At 45.6% G+C, this 18,147-nt stretch overlaps 1 protein-coding gene across 3 annotated transcripts; it reads right to left on the reverse strand.

Annotated features, from left to right (window-relative positions):
- Positions 1-69: 69 nt before the first annotated feature.
- SKP1 (S-phase kinase associated protein 1) lies at positions 70-15,668 on the reverse strand. 3 transcript variants are annotated; one of them, XM_040602685.1, is made up of 7 exons: positions 10,563-10,697; positions 7,746-7,842; positions 5,160-5,233; positions 3,812-3,955; positions 3,015-3,155; positions 2,185-2,246; positions 70-278 (listed from the first exon to the last, which is right to left on the reverse strand). In XM_040602685.1, exons 2-6 carry the CDS (start codon positions 7,840-7,842, stop codon positions 2,211-2,213), a joined length of 492 nt encoding a protein of 163 aa, XP_040458619.1. In that variant the 5' UTR covers positions 10,563-10,697; the 3' UTR covers positions 70-278; positions 2,185-2,210. The 3 variants fall into 3 exon arrangements, with proteins under 3 accessions (XP_040458619.1, XP_040458621.1, XP_040458618.1); XM_040602687.1 differs by lacking the exons at positions 70-278; positions 10,563-10,697 and adding an exon at positions 15,562-15,668 and having other exon boundaries at positions 975-2,246; XM_040602684.1 differs by lacking the exon at positions 70-278 and having other exon boundaries at positions 975-2,246.
- Positions 15,669-18,147: the final 2,479 nt, after the last annotated feature.

Genomic DNA, 18,147 nt, shown 5'->3' on the forward strand with positions numbered 1-18,147 from the left:
CAACAGCCACCTGGCAAACCCTGGACCTTCAGCAGAAGCTCCACCATTACAGCATTTGACCACCAAGGGTGATGTTTTAGGCAAGCTGTTTAATAATTAGCAAGTCTTACCACAGGATCACAGGTGTGTGTTTTATGCAGGTATGGCAAGCAAAGTAGAAGCAAGGTAATGAGGAAGGCAAACTAGGTGTCTGTCTCTTCCTCATCCTACAGCACAGCAAGGCATCATGCGAGGCAGTGGCTGCTGACAAACAGGGATCCTAGTCTGCTGACAAGCACCTGAAGGAATTTATATAGGCTTCTATCATTAAACACAATTACAGTACAGGCTTCTGTATTAGCAACACAGCACTCCAAGGATGAACTAGTGTGTTCTCAAACACTAATTTCATACAGACGGACTTATTTCTCATAAGAATACAAGAGAAGCTGAATATTAAACTACAAGTACAACCACAGAAAGAATCATCATCAGATTTTCTCTAGTGGCACTTTTAAACTGAGGTGTATTGTTTGCAATACAGGATGCTGTAAAAGCTCCAGCATGTCCAAGTCTAGCACTGGAGTATTTTATGCCCACTGACAGTATCTAATACGCCCATATAATATGCCCACCAGCACAAAGGCAGGCCCAGCAACCTCATGAATAAGCAGATGTAAGCAGCAGCTGCATCCAAAGCATGGGTTTGAATGCTGCTTTAGAGAGAGTTATAAATGCTTTCATTGATGGTTACATCAAAGATTACCTAAAAGCTGGTAAGCCATCAAAAATTTATCCATCTGGATTGCCTGCTATTTAACTTCCGACCTAACCTGAGAAGTTGCCCACTGTGATTAGTGGCTTGCTTAAGTCCTTCAACAAAGTCTTTGCATCCGTTTTATTTCAATTAACCACTGCCTTAGTACCGAGTGTACGACAGCACTAAGTGACCGTAAGATTGTCTAGTTACAAATAACTAGAACCACTTGCCAACAAAAGTTTAAAAGCCCTTTATTAATTCAGAAGTGAAACACTGTTATTTAAAGTGAGATAAGTAATGTTTATTAAGGTTCACTCTACTCTAAGGTTTATACAGAGAATGGAATGCAATACAAGCTAAGAGCACACCTCAAAGATCTAACACACAACCATCCCCTACTCCCTATAAGGGAACTGTAAAAAAAAAAAAAGGTAAAAAAAAAAATCAGAAAACCAGTTACTGTTTAACTAGTTGCAAGTGGCTTTGTCCAAAGAAGTTAAGCTTGATATTGCATTAGCTTTGTATGCAATAGTTAAGTCTCTACAAGCTGAAGTATCGCATACAGAGGCGTAAGATTTCCTGTGGACACATGAAACCATGTTTTAAAGAGCTACATCACAAGGGTTGTTTAAAATTGCCTAAAAACCAGCCACTAATGACATGCACAGGTCAATAATATTAACTTTGGTAATGTCAGTCATTTTTGGTCAAATCTGGATTCCACTTTCCACAGTAGCATGTATAAAAACACATCCATCCTGTGCATAAAGCAACACACTTTTCACTTGCTACCAGCTAGAGGCAGGTCTTCAAGACATGGTTGAAGTATTAAAATTTAACTGTCAGGAGCTTGCTTAGTGCTAGATCACATTTTCACTTGCCTATAAGGCGAGACTAACAGGACAAGAAAGTGGTCAAATATTTTTTCCTTTTTTTTTTTTTTTTTTTAAATGCAGGACAAGAACCATCTTGAAAGTTATATAGCTTTAAGTAACACTAATTTTCCCCACAATGTTTTTGGAAAAAATCCAGTAACTTTACTTTACCTAGCTCCCCAAGCCCCAAGACACATTCTAGTTTGTTTTTCTTTCTGAAGATATCAATACCCTGTAATTACAAGTGTTTTGTTCTTCTTGAGGGAGAAGTCATAGGTGTTTTTATTTACAATGGAGTCAATCCTTAGCACTGTAACTGGACTTGAACAGCTGAAGTGCTACTTTCCATACAGAATCCACACTTAGTTCAGTTTTATTCATTGCAGAGTAAAGTAAAAAGACATCTAATTACACTAATAAAAACTCAGAAGATTTAAATTTGTACTCAAAAAACACTACACATGCAAAGGGAACAATATCCTGCTAACACAACTTCATTTGCTGCTGCATTTGTCTAATATTAACAATTATGAACAGAGCAGTGCAACTAGTATTTGGAACAATCCTTACAGTGTTCGAGTGTCAGGCACAGTACTTCACTTCTCTTCACACCACTGGTTCTCTTTACGTACCTGAAAAAAAAATTAACTATTAATATGTTGCAGTGAACTTCTAAGAGTTAACTGTAAATTGCCATAAGCATTCAGGATTACTTACTGCAGGAAGGCATAAACCTGGAAGCAGCTTTAATTTTTCATGTAGGGTTTGCAATTAGAAAGTCAGTCTTCCAGAAACTGACCTGTTTATCAATATAAGCCAAGAAATGTATTTCTCATGCCTAGATTTGATCAAAACAGAATTTTTCCCACCAAGGAAAGGAAACTGACTAGCTTAAGACTAAATCGCTTGTTTCATGGCACAGCACTGAAGGCAAACCAATGTGTACGATTCACTACTTTCATATTTAAACACGGCATCTTACTCCGATCTTTCTCAACTCTGCTATTTTGCAGTTGGTTTGCTGTTCAAGTTTTAAGATCAATGAGTTCATTAGTTAACGATGAGAATCCAAACATCTTACCTTTATAACCACATGCAACAATACATCTCCAGCACAGCTAACTACGGCTCCCAAAAACAATCCTACATGCTTCCTTACCAGACACACCTCTGAGCCAGGAAATCACTATGCTTTGTTTTGACCTTTTCAGGTAATGGACTGTAAGCACTGTAGGCACCAAGAGGTCTTCCACTAGTAGCAACCCAATTACCAGGGGGTGGTGTGTTAGTTCACCTTTATTGTTAACATGTCAGTTGCACCACACATTAAATCATGAAGTGCCACACAAATTCAGCACAAAAAAACCCAGCTAAATTATAATTAAACCTAGATCAAGTACCTGTGCTTCCTCCTCCTCAGTGAAGTCATTCTTAATATTGAATGTCTTGCGAATTTCTTCTGGAGTCTTCCCCTTGATCATGTTTGCAACTGTCTTGCATGTGACATCAAGCAAACCTTTGATGTCCAAGTAATTTGCAGCCTGTAGAAGAGTTTTCAAATTTAAAGCCTCCATACTGATGTTCTGCCCCTGCAGATGTACTACCAGAGTTACGGTTACACTGAAGTTGTAGAATATTGTAACTGCAAACAGATCATCTCCACTTTAAGAAGCTTCTAGCTAACTCTGAAGTAACAATGCCTAAAACTTGCTTGCCAAACAGAAGGGAAAGTTACTTGTACCACGAAAGATACAACCGCCCTGCTCCCCCTTTTACAAAGAGCTTCAGAAGCCTACAATCATCCAAGATCTTCAGTGTTGAAGTACTATTCCAGCTAGTACTAGCCAAGACAACTAATGCTGCCTCACAGTACCATACAAGGGACAGATTTAAGAAGTCAAAGCTAGATTTTAAGTTGTATGCGGATCTCCAGTAACATCATCTATTAACAAGCCCCATATTCAGAAAAGCATATTAATTGATAAATGAGCAGGTCTAGATTAATGCCTAGCATTAGGTTAGCAAGCATTCCAACCTCCTCAACAATCTGAGCCAGTATTAGCCAGAACTACTTGCCCTCCCCACATCCCCCTCCCAATGAAGAAGTTATTCAAGAAGCATAAAGATTTTATTTGTGAAGTGCACTCGCAGAGCACACTCCACAGGCACAGCCTTTACGCTTCATGAACGAACTTACCAGGATAAGTTCAAAAAGCGTTCCTTGGTCTACTTTCAGAAACTCTTGATCCCACACAGGGATGTCATCTGTTCTTTTTTCTTTGTTCTCATCATCCTCAGGAGGAGGTGGATCATCCTTGTGATGGGTGCACCACTGAATCACCTAATTATAGTTTTGATATTAAGAGTTTTATCCAAATGATTCTCCCGTTGGGCCCCAACTATAACTTACCTTCATTTCAGAAGAAATGCACCTTTTTCCTCTAGATTCATATTAGAATCATGTAGGAACATGCTCCAATACCCAACATCATAATTTTAGAACAACCGATCCCCAGTCCTGGAGTACAACAGCCTTCAAGAATCCCATCTGAGACAGTAGCTAGTTAATTACTCATGATCTTAAAAGCCAGCTGCAGGTGTTCTAAAGTTATTCAACCCTGAGCTAGCACACACAGGACTGCACAAAGAAAACCTAAACCTCATTTTGCAGTGTCTAATCTGTTTGCAGAGACACAATTTTTATTAAACAGAACACTACACAGGGGAAGAGCATAGAGTGGTTGGTAACAGCTATCAGCAGAACATGCTCACCCTAGTGCAAAGTTCACCTGGCAAAAGTTTGCCTTTTAAAAAAAAAAAAACACACACACACAACCAAACACTAGCTTGGGAACATGCAATTTCATCACACGATACAAGTAAAATCCCATCCCATTCTGCCAACCCAAGAGACTTCACAAGTTATTTATGTGCACTTTCACTAGGAAATAATTCCTAACCAGCATTTAATTACCCCAAAACAGTCCAGTGCTTATTTTGGCATAACACTTTCTACTTCAGAGTAAAAAGCATCTTAGAAGACAGCAACGTATTTTTTTGCTTTTCTCCCTTGACCCAACAGTAATCATGGTCTATTACCCAATTTAATACCATCGAGTGCACACAGTGACTACCACACAGGCAGGCTACTGCCAGTATTCTCACCACCGCCAATCCCTTAATCCTTACTCTGAACATTTGGATCTCATGAACAGGCACCTCAGTTCACAGAATCCAATAAAAAAATCAGTGCTTTAATACCACAGAATACTAGTGTGCACCACTTCAACACCTTAGGAAGCCTGTCTGGCCTCCAGCTGCTGTTCCAGAAGGTCACCTCTGTAGGTCTTCTGCCATTATCTGCCTACCAGCCTCATCCCAGTTCTCAGAAACTCTAGATGCCTAGGTTCATGCACCCCAAATTGGTTAAGCTTGTAGCTAGCACAGGAAGAATATTTTTAATACAACAGTTCATAATACCCAACTCCAACATGAATTTCACATTTCATTACTGCCACATAACACTACTGTTTTCAGCATCTTACCTTTTTTAAGATAGCTGCATTAACATTTGGAAGAGGGACTGGGTCATCATCACCTTCATCATCCATTCCCAAATCTAAAAATGGAAAGATGACTAAGCAATCGGCAGGCAAAGCCACTTGTTCTTTTTCTGAACTGGGCTGCTTCACCAATTCTCCACTATTTTAACAGTGAGGCTGAACAGATTGGTAGCAAAGTATCTCTAACTGGTGAAGCCAGTACCTTTTAGAAAGCTTTGATGAGGCTTTGTGGAGCCACAGCTGCATTACACATACAAGGTTATACCAAGTTTAGGCTAAGTGGCTAATCAGGCTACCTCATCAAATGAGAGCATCAACAAACCACCAGTTAAGCGGTCAGTTACTTGTCAGAGCAGAACCTGCTAGTTCAGTGTCCTGGGAAGAGGAGACGTTGGAGGAATCAGACACACATGTATGGATTTTTACCACTTTCAACAGTTCAAAGTGCAAGTTCAACCAAAATGTTCCAACTGAGATCTCCCATTCCATTTCTTATTTAATAAGAATTCAGATCTACTGTGGTAAGTAGAGACAATGTTTTGTCTTCTACAGGAGCAGTAAATACTTCACTGTAGCGCAGAGATGCCAGTTATCTGGCCTCCGAAGCACTCATACCGGTTCTCATCGGCTGAAGTTCACATGCTAAGACAGCGGTATAAATCCTTCACTCAAAAAAGCATTTATAAAGCACGCTTCCAATACTCCTTGCTTTCAAAGACTGCCAGCATGCTCAAGACAGATTTGGATAAACTTTGTCACTTTGACCCCTTGATATGATTAAGGAATCAAAGTAAAAAATGAGAAAAACAAAATCTGTACTTGATATGCAGAACAAATACTACATTAGCCATCTTTGATCAGAGAATATGCTTTTTTATTACACAAATGCGAACAGTTGGATGACACCCTAGCTGTCAAAGATTAACATCTTGTAATTAGTTATGTAATCTAGTAACTATGCAGACCTTCACTCATTATATGCACAGATAAGCCAATTCTACATCACCAAGGAAATTCATTTTTAAGAACAGATGACTGTCACACAGGCATCACTGATCAAATCTGTGCACAATTAAAATAGCATGTACTTCTGTATTTAGGCAAGTCAACTACTGTTATTAATGGGATATTAATTAGTACTACCTTTTGTTTGGAAAAACTAACTTCATAGATTCAGGAACTAAAATACTGACATTAAGGGGTACTGCGTACATCAATTAATGGAAACTTCAAATGCATACTTTGAACATGGTGACAGATACTAGAGTAACAAGCAACCAGTCCAAAATTGTTGGTACGGGGAAATAATTCAAGCAATATCTCAAGTTCAGTCAACTCTGCTCAGCTTGCCCCCACCACCTCCAAAACAGCAATTTCATCCGTTATCAGAAAATTAATACTTCATTGGTGGTCCCATGATGCTCAACAACCCCACCTTTCAGCTCCTCCCTTTTCAACTGTAGCAGGCAACACACGAAACATTGTTTATTAACTGATGCTTAACCGGCTGTACTGCAAATGCATTTCATCTGTACTAGAGTATCAGGTCTCACCCAGATTAGTGAGAGGCTAGTTTACGTTGCCTAGCTTACAACACTTACCACGTGTAACTTCCCTTTCATCAACACCCAAGTGTCACTAAACACCGGCAGTGACACAGCTTCTGCATGAGAAAACTGAGAAGAATTGCGTTTCCTAACGTAATCCAACCAACTGCTATGTTTCCTCCTCGTGTTGCTAGTCATGTTCAACAGCACCTTACTAACAGAATGAAAGTGTTCAATGCTTGGGAGTATATGTAAACCCAGTAAAAATAAGGGTGAAATAAGGTGTCACAACCAGACACGTTTATACCCAAGAACGTAATTTTAACTACATCTACAGAAAGACTGTTTTCTAAGTTAATTCATGAATACACCCAAAAACTGGAAAAAACCACCAGTAAACAATGAGGATTTGCGCTAGAGGGATTAGACACAGTTTGCACTGTATCCTAGCCATCTGGCAGATTTCCCCTCCCCCGCCACGAGTTCTTTTGTTTCAAATTTATGTCAGCAGGAGATCAGAACTAAGCATTTATCCCAAATAATTCAACTGCATCCACAATATAGGTTTCACTTTAGCTCTTTCTTCATTGCACTGGTTTACAATCTCCCACCCCATTTAAAAGATACTTACATCATAAGGCTGGTTTGTAGAATTAAATAACCTTAGTTTTTAGTATTATGAGATGTTCTGTTTGCTTAGCTTTTACAAAATTGAGGTAGGCTGTAAGCAAGGCAGCAGGGTGCTTCTATTTTATTAACTTCCCTGTGAGTGCTCTTAACAAGAGGACTGAACTTCAAGCTTTTTGCAAGAGCACATCCACCCAAAACATAGTTCCAGCCACAACAGCAATTGTTTCAGCTGCTCTGACATAGGACAGCGAGCTGCTTCACAGGACTGAGAACCCATTTTCAGCACAGTACTGGTTTGTCTCCTTTGGTCACAGCTACTGTTCAAGAGGCTTCCTTGAATACATTGCTATCTCCACACGAGCTAGTGGGCCTCAAGGCTTCACACTCTTACCTTCCAGCATAGTCTTTATAGTTACAGACTGTTTTGCAATTTCAACATCAACTTCAAAGATTTCTCCATCTGAACTCTGTAGTTTAATTGAAGGCATCTACGAGAGAAGGACAGTTATTTCCACGCAATATTCAGCAGATGTTACAGGTTTTGCTGACTTGAAGATGTACATTAATTTATACTGCTTCTTACCAACAGCAGATAGCCCAGTGCCACTTAAAGCATACTCAGATTATTCACTGCTTGAATCAACAGGCCTAAATTCATTAATCCTCATGCTTAAGAAACAGGATTGGTAGAAGCCTAACACTAATTTAAGAGAATTTTCTTAATTTTAAAGCATAAAATATACAACATTAGCCAACAGCACTACTTTTTTTCCGTGCAACACTAGAGCTACCTTTCCTTTGAATTAACTGTCAACAACAGTTCCAAAAAAAACTTACTTCTCTTCAAATCCAAACAGTTGCTATTCATTTTGACTACTCAAACTACTTTTGAGATCTGACTTCATTTAAGTGAAAGCCTCTGGAAGAGAATAACAAAACTGAGGTTGGAAGGAACCCCTCTAGACAGAGTCAGGTCCAGCCTCCCTTGCCCCAGAGTCAGACAGACAGGTTCCTCAGGATCAACAGCTTTCCTTCAGAAAAACATTTTTTTTCTGAAGAGATTAAAAAGCAATATATCACTACAAGAGAGTCTTTCAGCACTCAATACGACTCTTACAAGTAGCAAGCTAGATGAGCACTTTGTTAGCATTAAGAATGGCTAAGATGACTCTGCATTTTAACAAAGTTTTTCAAACAAACTGTAACAAGACCAAGAATAAATAGAAGCAGCAGACTGCAAAGAAGTTACTAACTGAAAAATAATCAAATTTTACAAGAACACATCTTTGCAAATATTTTACAACTCCAACCCAGAAGTAATGCACTTGATGCAGCAGCCAGTAGGTTACAACTTCTGCCTGAAACTACACATGAAGTCTGTTTGGGTATCGCTGCACCTGAACCAACTGACTTGAAAGACATGATAATCCTAACTGCCTGGCCACATAAACTTTATTAATCCGTTCTCAACAAACTGGCAGGATGTGTTGAGAGTTCCTTTACCACTCCAAATGTTTGTGAGCAGCAGACCACTGCAAGAGGTTTTGGGTGGGTTTTTTTCTTCCCCTCAAGTTATCTCCTTGAGGACCTCTAAAGCATGTATATATAAATACAACCCAGAAGGCACTGTAAAGAGGAGCTCCAGGAACAGAGAATATCAAATCAATTTAAGTTAATTTTCAAGTGTTCTTCCCCCACCCCACCAAACCTAAGAAGTATGCATGCTAGTTCCTTACAGCAGTACTTGAACTACCAAAATTGAATTAGCTGGACTACTTTCAGCAAACTTACACTACCCCTTTTTGAACGCCTCCAGTAGCTCATCAGTATGGCTGAGCCTGACATTACTGCAACAAACCCAGTCCAGTGGAGGCCAGCCAAAGCACATTATTAAGCGGCTCACACCAGTCTGAAGCTCTCATTGCTTTAATTTCCATTTGGCAGAGCAAGTAGCTAGTTAATATTTACCCAGTAACGAAACGATATGACAGCACTACTTCTAATTAAGATAGGTGTTCTGGAGGGGCTCAGTCACGACTGTTCCAAAGATACAAATATACACACGCACAAATAAAATCCATGTTAAAACATAGTTCTGAGTTGGTAGTTTGAATGATGCTCTAAAAGAAAAACCCAACCACTTATCTAGGCATAAATTTCAGATTTAATGCATCTGTTCTTGCAGTGATTGTCTGAGAGCACTCAAGAACAAACCCAGCTTCACATGCCAGCCTTCCCGTGCTTGTGTCTAGGATTACATAATGCAGCAGCACGGAGCCAGCAAGGCAGGGATGCTGCAAGGCCAGCCCCTGAAGAATATTTGCATTAAGACCCCTGTATCACCCAAACCCATTTCTTGCAAGACCTTTAGGTCATTGTTATGGGTCAGAATCAGGTCGAAAGAAGCTAATCTACTGCCTCATCATTGACAAGGGATAAGGATTTCAGCCATATTTCATTATTTTTATATCACAGAGCTCAATCTCCTGGAGGAAGAAGAAGAAAAAAAAAAAAAAGTCATTTTTAGCAAACTGCAGTACAGCTCTGGAAATAGACTGGCCTTGGACAGCAACACAGCCGGGTGACTAAGCAGACCAGTCCTAAAAGCTTTATTCAACAACAGCAAAACAGGTTGGGAGCTCGTCAAAAGCCAAACCTGAATTACAACGGTAATTTGCATGTATAAGCCTGAAACACAGAGCTCAGCCATCTAACACGGCGCTACTGGGCAACTCTGCCTCCCAGAGCTATGCCGGATGGATGCTCGCTCCTTCCCCTCCGCTTCCCGGTGCCACCGGCTGTAGGGCCGCGCTTACTGGCTCAGCTCAGCGCCGCGGCCCCAGCCCGCCTCACTCCGCCGGGGCGGCAGGGACAGCCCGCCGGCCGCCTCGGGCACGGCCGGGCTCCGCAGGTGCGGCGCGGCCCGGGGTGGGGGAGCACCGCCGCCCGATTTACCGGTCACGCACCGCCCCCCCGCCCCGTGCTCGCTTCAGCCCCGCGGCGTCCAGGACGGGCTCAGCCCCCGGTGCACCCCACCCCCCCGCCGCGGCCCGCCCGCCCGCACCAGCACCTGGCAGCCCCGCCGCCCTCGCCAGGCCGGGCCCGCCCGCCGCAGCCAGCCAGCCGGCCCCGCCACCCGGACCCTACCACCACCGCCGCCGCCGCCGCCGCCGGCCCCGTGCAGCCCCCTGAGCCCCGCAGGCCTCACCGTGAGGCGGCGGCGGTGGCGTCCGGCTCCGCGCTGACTGGACCTGGCGGCGGCGGCAGCGCTCAGGGCCCAACTGCGGCGGCGGCTTTATATGGCGGGAGGAAAGGGGCGCGGGGGAGGCGGCAAGGACCCGCCGCTCACCGCCTCGCAACCGCCGGGCTGCCGGCAGCGAACGCCTGACCGAAACACCCCACCCGCCTCCCTAAACGGCGCCCAGAACAGCTGACGGTAAAGAAACTGGCCGCGCCGTCCTCTGCCGGGTGCGGGGAGCGGGGGCAGCGGGGCGGCAGCGGCGGGACGGGGCGGCGCGCGGCGGGTCTTTCAGGCAGCGGCGCGGGCGGCCCCGGGGCCGCGCAAGGGGCGGGGGCGCCTCGCACGGGCCAACGGCTGCGGCGTCTCCTCCCTCCCCCCCCGGCCTCCCCCGGGCCTGAGGGGCCGCCCCGGCCACCGGCCCGGTGCTGCGGGGGGAGGCCGGGCCGGGCCCCCCGCCCGGTGGGGGGATAGCGCGTTGTCCCCGTGGAGAGCACCCGTGATGGCGAGGGGTGCCCGCCGGCGCGGCTCGTGGCAGCTGGAGGCCGGCCGGGTGCCCTCCTGGGGGAGCGAGCGGCCCGCGGGCACGGCGGCCATCCTGTGCACCGAAACACGGCTGTTCGGAGTCGCGGGGACCTGTCACCGAGAGCGCGCGCTGGGGGTCTCCCTCCTAGCGGGGCTGCACGGGGGGACAGCCCAAGCCCCCCGCGAGGGCCGCTGAAGCAGGGAGCTGGGCCAGGCAGCTCCTGCCCCTGGCAGCCCCCTGCAGGAACTAGCGAAGCGCCATCTGCAGCGGCCGCAGAAAGCAGTTTAACCAAAAGGCTGCGCTGAAAAACTGGGTAATTTCAGATTGTTACAACAACTGGTTGCTGGCCTCAGCAACGGCTCAGGACAGTTCACGCTGCTGGAAATAGATTTAGGTCTAACAAGCAACCACTGAACATCTGCCCCGGGTCCCACCAGGAATTTTAGTCTGTACAACTCTGCCCGTGGCCAGAGCCCATGGGAGCATCTCCAGACACCAGTGCGCAGGGACCAGGCCCGAGGACGGACTAGCAGCCAGGAACCACCGGGATGCAGCCAAAGCAGTGCTGCGTTAGCACAAGCACCCCACCTAACATCTCCTGAAAGGTCAAGAGCATGGGGTCAATAGTGACAGGCATTAGGTTTTCAGGATTAGATTTTCAGGAAAGGAGGGATCTGAAGGTTTTTGCTCAAGTGAGGAAGGCAGAGCAGGGTATGAGTGCACCAAAGTAACCATGAGGTGTCCGTGGTGCTGTCGCACAGAATTTGCCCCGTGCTCTGCTGCTGAGCCCAGTTTTGCATCAGCTGTCCATGGCAAAGTGGCTTTTAAGTAGTTAAAATATTTATGCAGTGACAACTGATGATGATGACAATTTGCTTTACTTGAAATCTTCATTACAGATGTCTACAGAACTGAAGAATGTGTTCACAGCATTTCGGTGCGTACATAGCCAGGCTGTCTGTAAGCAGACTGGTACCAGCAGCAGCATTCCACTGCAGAACAACAGTATAGTGGCATAAGTCACAGTTTTCCCCTTCCTTGTGGTCTCAGGGTGTCCCAGGCTGTGCCCCACACCTTACTGAACAAATGACAGTCAGACCCACTAGAAAATACCTTCTAATGTAAAGGATTTTCCTGAGATTCAGAAATTCTCAGTTAAAAAGCTTGCTTTCCTCATTTCAGAGTCCACAGCCCAGGACAGGAGCCTCGCCACAGAAGTATCAAGTCTTCTTTCTTTTTTTTTCCTTAATTTTCTATCTGAATGACATAACTAGCGACACCACACACACTAGAAGTATTTAATATTAAATAGTCTGTTGGTTAGGGCTGACTCCCTGGAGAGATGGAAAACTCAAATGCAGATTCTCAGCCAGGAAGAAACTCTTAGAGCTCAGGTGACAGTGAGGCTACTTTACATCACATACTATTACTTAAATAGGTTTCACTAAACATTCCAAAGAACTGTCAGAGACAACTGCCTGATGGGGGAATCTTGTTTCTTGGGCTGTAGGATGCCGAGCAACTCGTTAGTTACAGCATGCTTGAAGATGACTCTGAGCAACCCAATCTGACTTTGAAGATGGATCTAAATTGAGAATGTGGTCCAGAGGACCTTGGTGGTCCCTTCTAGCCCGAATTACTGTGGGCTTCTGTAACATGCACTTCAGCCAAACTCTTTGTAACAGCTGAGGGAGCACCCAAAGATGTCAGGTAATGCTTATACAACAGACTGATGCTAGCAGAGGTTCCTCAAAGATCCTAGTATTAGTAACCAGATAAGCTGTTTGTTCACCATTTATGAGGACCTAGTTATCATATTTTTAATTCATATGTATCACATATAGATATGTGAAGCCTCCAAACTATGCCAAATGTGACCTTTTGATTGTGCCATCATCACATTTACCTCTTCCTAAGTCACTCCATCTCTTAGTCCAATGATGAGAACCACGTTCACTGCACTAAAAAAAAAAAACACCACTGCCTTTATTTTCCTATAATGTTCTTTTTTTAATCTCTATTAAAACTCCTTAGCTTAGAGGATCAGACTACAACAGAACAGGGTCTGTGGAAAACATATCTGCAAATCCTAAATCCCCTTCCTGATGTTGCCAAAGACCAAGGTTTCTGATTTGGCTCATGTTCAGCAAGCACAAGCTCTCGGACTGCGAATCAGGCTCCACAAAGGGGGGATGGGATTTGCTGTCTACACCAGAGAGATCTAATAAAATCTAGGAACAGGCAGAAAGCTAAGTTCCATGCTTAATTATGGTCTGCATGTGAAGTTAATTCGAAGCGATACTGTTGATGAGCGTTATACTTGAGATAACTTTCTGAAGGAGAAAATTCAGTCCACAGTGGACTTTGAATTTAGCTGTTGAATTAGAACTCTGGGAAAGTTAAAACAACAAAAACATCCCACACCCAAAAAAAGTGGCAGACGGCTGTCACAGATAGGCTCTAATCACAGGATGGCCACCTCCCACTGTGCCCTATATATCGTACAATGAACCTCCCCAGCCAGTCCAGATGCTTTCTGTTATCTGTCATGAAAAAGCAGCTGCTGCAGCATTGATAGCCAAAGTGCTGCAAGTAAGTCAGTATTAATAACACAAAAGACCCATCCTTCACTAAAGCAGCAAGGCAAAAAGATTTTTCAAAAAATGGGTGGCCCAGTTTCAGTTGTTAGGCACGTAGGTAATCGTCACAATGCAAATAATCATAAACCTTAGCATTGCCACCCTGAGCCATAAAGATAATCACACCACGTATGAGCCATAGGTAAATCACAATTAAGGACCTTTTACCACTGAGAACCCAGAGGAAGGGACAAGCTTAACACTAAAGCAAATACCTGAAAAGACTGGAGCAACCAAGATCAGTGCAAGCTTGATTTAATGCTTATCAGATCCAGAAGAGCTGTGACCTACATACTTGCAGCATCCCTGGGCTGCGGGCACAGCTAGCTGAACAGCAATGCAGCAGCAGGGGGAAGGGGGTTTTAACACACAGAACGTTAGGGAGCAGCCTCCCAGACACGGTGCTGCGTCTGTTCCACCACCTTGGATTCTCGGATTCTCTTCCTGGCTATTTCAGGCAAAATTTATTGTGCCCACCCCCCCCCCCCCCCCAGCCCTCAAAACACTTCATATTCTCCACTTTACAGAGAAACTGTTTTGGGGTTTTTTTGTTGCTGGGGGGAATTCAGAGACTATGGAGATAACACACTGAGTATTTTTCAATACCAGAAGCGTGACGTGGGATTGTCAAAGCCTAATGAGAACCAGGCTTGAAAGAGATCAGCTTTGCTCCGTCAACAAGCTGGGAAACTTCACAGAACTCAGCCTGGATTCCCTGAGCTGCAGGGATGGGATGCTGGGGAGGGCTGAACTTGAGGAGTCCTGAGAGCACAGCTGCGCTAGCAGAGAGTGCCCAAAATGATTTGCTGGAAAGTGAGATGTGAACATAGAATCTGAACAAGAACCTAATCCACATGTAGGGGAGGATGAGACTTGCTGCAAAAAATCCTTTCTGCCCCCCCCCCCCCCCCAAGAATACAGAAGGTGAGGAATTTTTTTTAAAACAAGCAGCTATATCAACAAGTTAAAAAAAAAAAACAAAAAAAAAAAAACAACAAAAAACTGGTTTAGTGTCAAACCAGAAAACATCAGAATTATTCATGTGAGAGAGCTGGTAGAAAGACATTGCTGAGCTCAAAGGCCTGTGCCAGTGCTGTTTAAAGCAATCTTGCAACAATGCAGCAACAGAAGAGGAAAATTCTTGTTCTCAGTACAACTCTGGAAAAAGGTCATTATTGCATTTCCAACTTCCACTACCTAAAGGGGCCTACAGGAAGGCTGGGGAGGGACTTTTTACAAGAGCGTGTAAGCAACAGGACAAGAGGAAATGGCTTTAAGCTGAAAGAGGGGAGATTTAGATAGCGGGAAGAAATCCTTCCCCGTGAGGGCGGCGAGGCGCTGGCACGGGCTGCCCAGAGCAGCTGTGGGTGCCCCATCCCTGGCAGTGCCCGAGGCCAGGCTGGACGGGGCTGGGGGCAGCCTGGGCTGGTGGCCAGTGTCCCTGCCTGTGGCAGGGGGTGGGACTGGGTGGTCTTTAAGGTCCCTTCCAACCCAAACCGTTCTGTGGTTCTATGATGGATCAAAACTTGTATTACAGGAACACCCATGAGGTGCTGTTGCTTTCCATCCAGGTTGTACCCCAGCAATGCAGGACAACAGGTGGCAGAGGCCACCGGTTGGATGAGAGTCCAGTTAACACCGATAGACTGACAAACCCCAGTAACTAAATCCTGTCGAGCAGACACCAGCTGTGGGGTTTGTTACCAGCTTCTGTTTCTTTCCCTAATGCCGCTCTCATTGCCCTTACGTAACTACAGGGATGCAAGAAAGATGGGGGGAAGATTAAAAACAGAAACACACCTACCTCATGCGTATTTGCAGCATCTACTTCCTACCCTCATCCTCACTCCACCTCCACTCAGAGATTTCTGTACCAGTTGTGCCCTAGCACCCTTTCGGATCCCTCGGGCTGCTCCGACGGAGTCACTCACCCACCGCCTGCCCGGGCAGCGCCGCCGGGACCAGCCTTGCGGGCGGCCCCGGCCCCGGTCCCGGCGGGGCGGGCACGGCCAGGCGGTGGCGCCGGGGCTCGCTCCGGGAGCGCTGCGAGCGGCCTCGGGGTCCCGCCAGCGCTGCGGGAGGAGCGGGCTTGCTCTAGGTGATCCGGAGAACTCGCTTAGCAGGCTTCCTTTAAGCGGTCTTAAGTGGCAATGTATAAAAAAATTGTGAATATCCTTGATAACCAAGCGTGAGCCTAAGTGAACTAGGTTAGTGTCATGGTTTAACCCCGGCTGGCAACTCAGCCCCCAGCACCGCTCGCTCACTCCCCCGTGGCGGGATGGGGGGAGCATTGGAAGGGTAAAAGTGACAAAACTCACTCGGGGGCTGAGATCAGGACAGTTCAACAGGCAAAGCAAAAGCCGCACAGGCAGAGCGAAGCGAGGAACCCGTTCACCGCTCCCCAGGGCAGCGGGTGCTCAGCCATCCCCAGGGCAGCGGGGCTCCATCCTGCCTAACAGGGACCGGGGAAGACAAACGCCACCGCTCCGAACGTCCCCCCTTCCTTCTCCTTCCCCAGCTCTATGTGCTGAGCACGAGGCTCATGGCAGGGGACATCCCTGGGGTCAGGCGGGGTCAGCTGTCCCGGCCGTGCCCCCTCCCAGCTCCTTGTGCCCCCCAGCCCGCTCGCTGGCGCGTGGGGTGAGGAGCAGCAGAGCCCTTGGCTCTGTGTAAGCCCCGCTCAGCAGGGACTGAGCAGCCCTGTGTTACCAGCACCCTCCCCAGCACAAACCCAAACCAGCCCCGTAGCAGCTACTGGGAACACAATTAACTGTCCCAGCCAAAACCAGCACAGTTAGCTTTATAGGGCTGCACGGCACCAGTCTTTAACCTTGGAGCTATTCAAAGTCCAAAAAGCAGATTCCAGGCTGGTTATGACACCACAGACGATAAAGAGCAGTTGCTGTAAGGTTTCAAAGTCCATGGGAATAAATACAGCATGTTTCAGAAGCAGTCTAATTCAAAGCATTTTTAAAAGACATTGCAGAGGAAAAAGGACAGTCCAGTAACATTTTGAGATGGATTAGCTAAAACTAGATAAATTCACGACCAGACACAACAGAGAACCCATCACCAGCCTGTTGCTGAGAGAGGGAAGAAAGGAGAACAGGCTCCCAGGGAGCCACGGCACCCCCTCTCCTGGGCAGGCATCCCCACTTCAGCGGTGGTGGCTGCGGTTGTCCGCTTCCCCAAGGAGAAACGTGGTGGTGGAAAAGGAGCGATGCTGCCTGCAAAGTGGGTCAAGCATGGAATGAATGCTGTAGGATCCTCTCAGACACAGCTCCTCCAGCACCTCCACACCATTTTTTTTCTTTATAAAATAAGGAGGCAGAAAGAGCAGTGGTCACTGACCACTCTTGCACTGACTGCTACAATAAAGGGGGTTTCACAGCAAGTTTCATGATTAAGGCAGGGCAGTGGTGGGTGTTTTTTCAAACTCCTGAAAAATAAAGGCAGTTGGGAGCCAGACTAAAGCCTTTTGGCCCAATCCATTATGCAATTACCAGTTTAAATAGTACACTACTCTTTGACAGTTCAGCACTTTTGCTTTCAAATGCATAATCCAGAAAACAGGTTTTATATTTAATGAAAATTTGCAAATGTAAAAAACCAAAAACACCCCCCACACAAAAACCCAGTTGTGTTTTGGGGAAATCTAATGAGGAAGATGTATACAAAAGCCAACGAGATGACCAAATAGCAAAAGTTTAGTTTGATTTACACAACCCCACACAGCAATACAAATGTCTGCAAAATGAGCAGTCTTCTCATCAGAAGCACCTGCCTACAGATTTTTATCCAGGATGCTCACCCCTAATGACACAGCTCCTCTTCCATCACCAGTCCCAGGGCGGCAGAAGGTGGCAGAATGCAGCCATTGGCAAGGCCAGATGAAAGGAACCGATACTGGTTTGCAGCTACTGGAACATCCCCACTATATTTTTCAGTTGATGTTCTGCAAACCACAACCAAAGCCTTGACAGCCGTTTGATGAAGAAGCTAACAGGATATCCACCAATCCCGAGCCTCGTGTACCATAACCCGCAAGGTGTTTTCAAGACCGAAACATTGTCTGGAAGGGACCTCAGTCTCCCCCGTGAATGAACACCAGCACCAGCACAGCTCAGCTGTGGCTTTTCCTAGCCCAGTCCTGAAAACTTCCAAGACGAGATATTCTGCAGCCTTGCTGGTTAACCTGTTCCAGTCCTACAGTGCCCTATTTTAAAAGCTGCATGTCCAGCCTGGTTTTATATGTTTATTTATATGTAGTATTTAGGTACTATTAGGGATTGTTTTATACAACAGCAATCAATTCAATCTTCATCCAAAAGCACTTCTGTTCACCGTACGGTAATTAAAAGATCAGGAGCTGTAGTTCAACCCATCTTAA

Source organism: Falco naumanni, chromosome 8 (genome assembly GCF_017639655.2).
Source record: "Falco naumanni isolate bFalNau1 chromosome 8, bFalNau1.pat, whole genome shotgun sequence".
In the NCBI taxonomy this organism is placed as follows: domain Eukaryota; kingdom Metazoa; phylum Chordata; class Aves; order Falconiformes; family Falconidae; genus Falco; species Falco naumanni.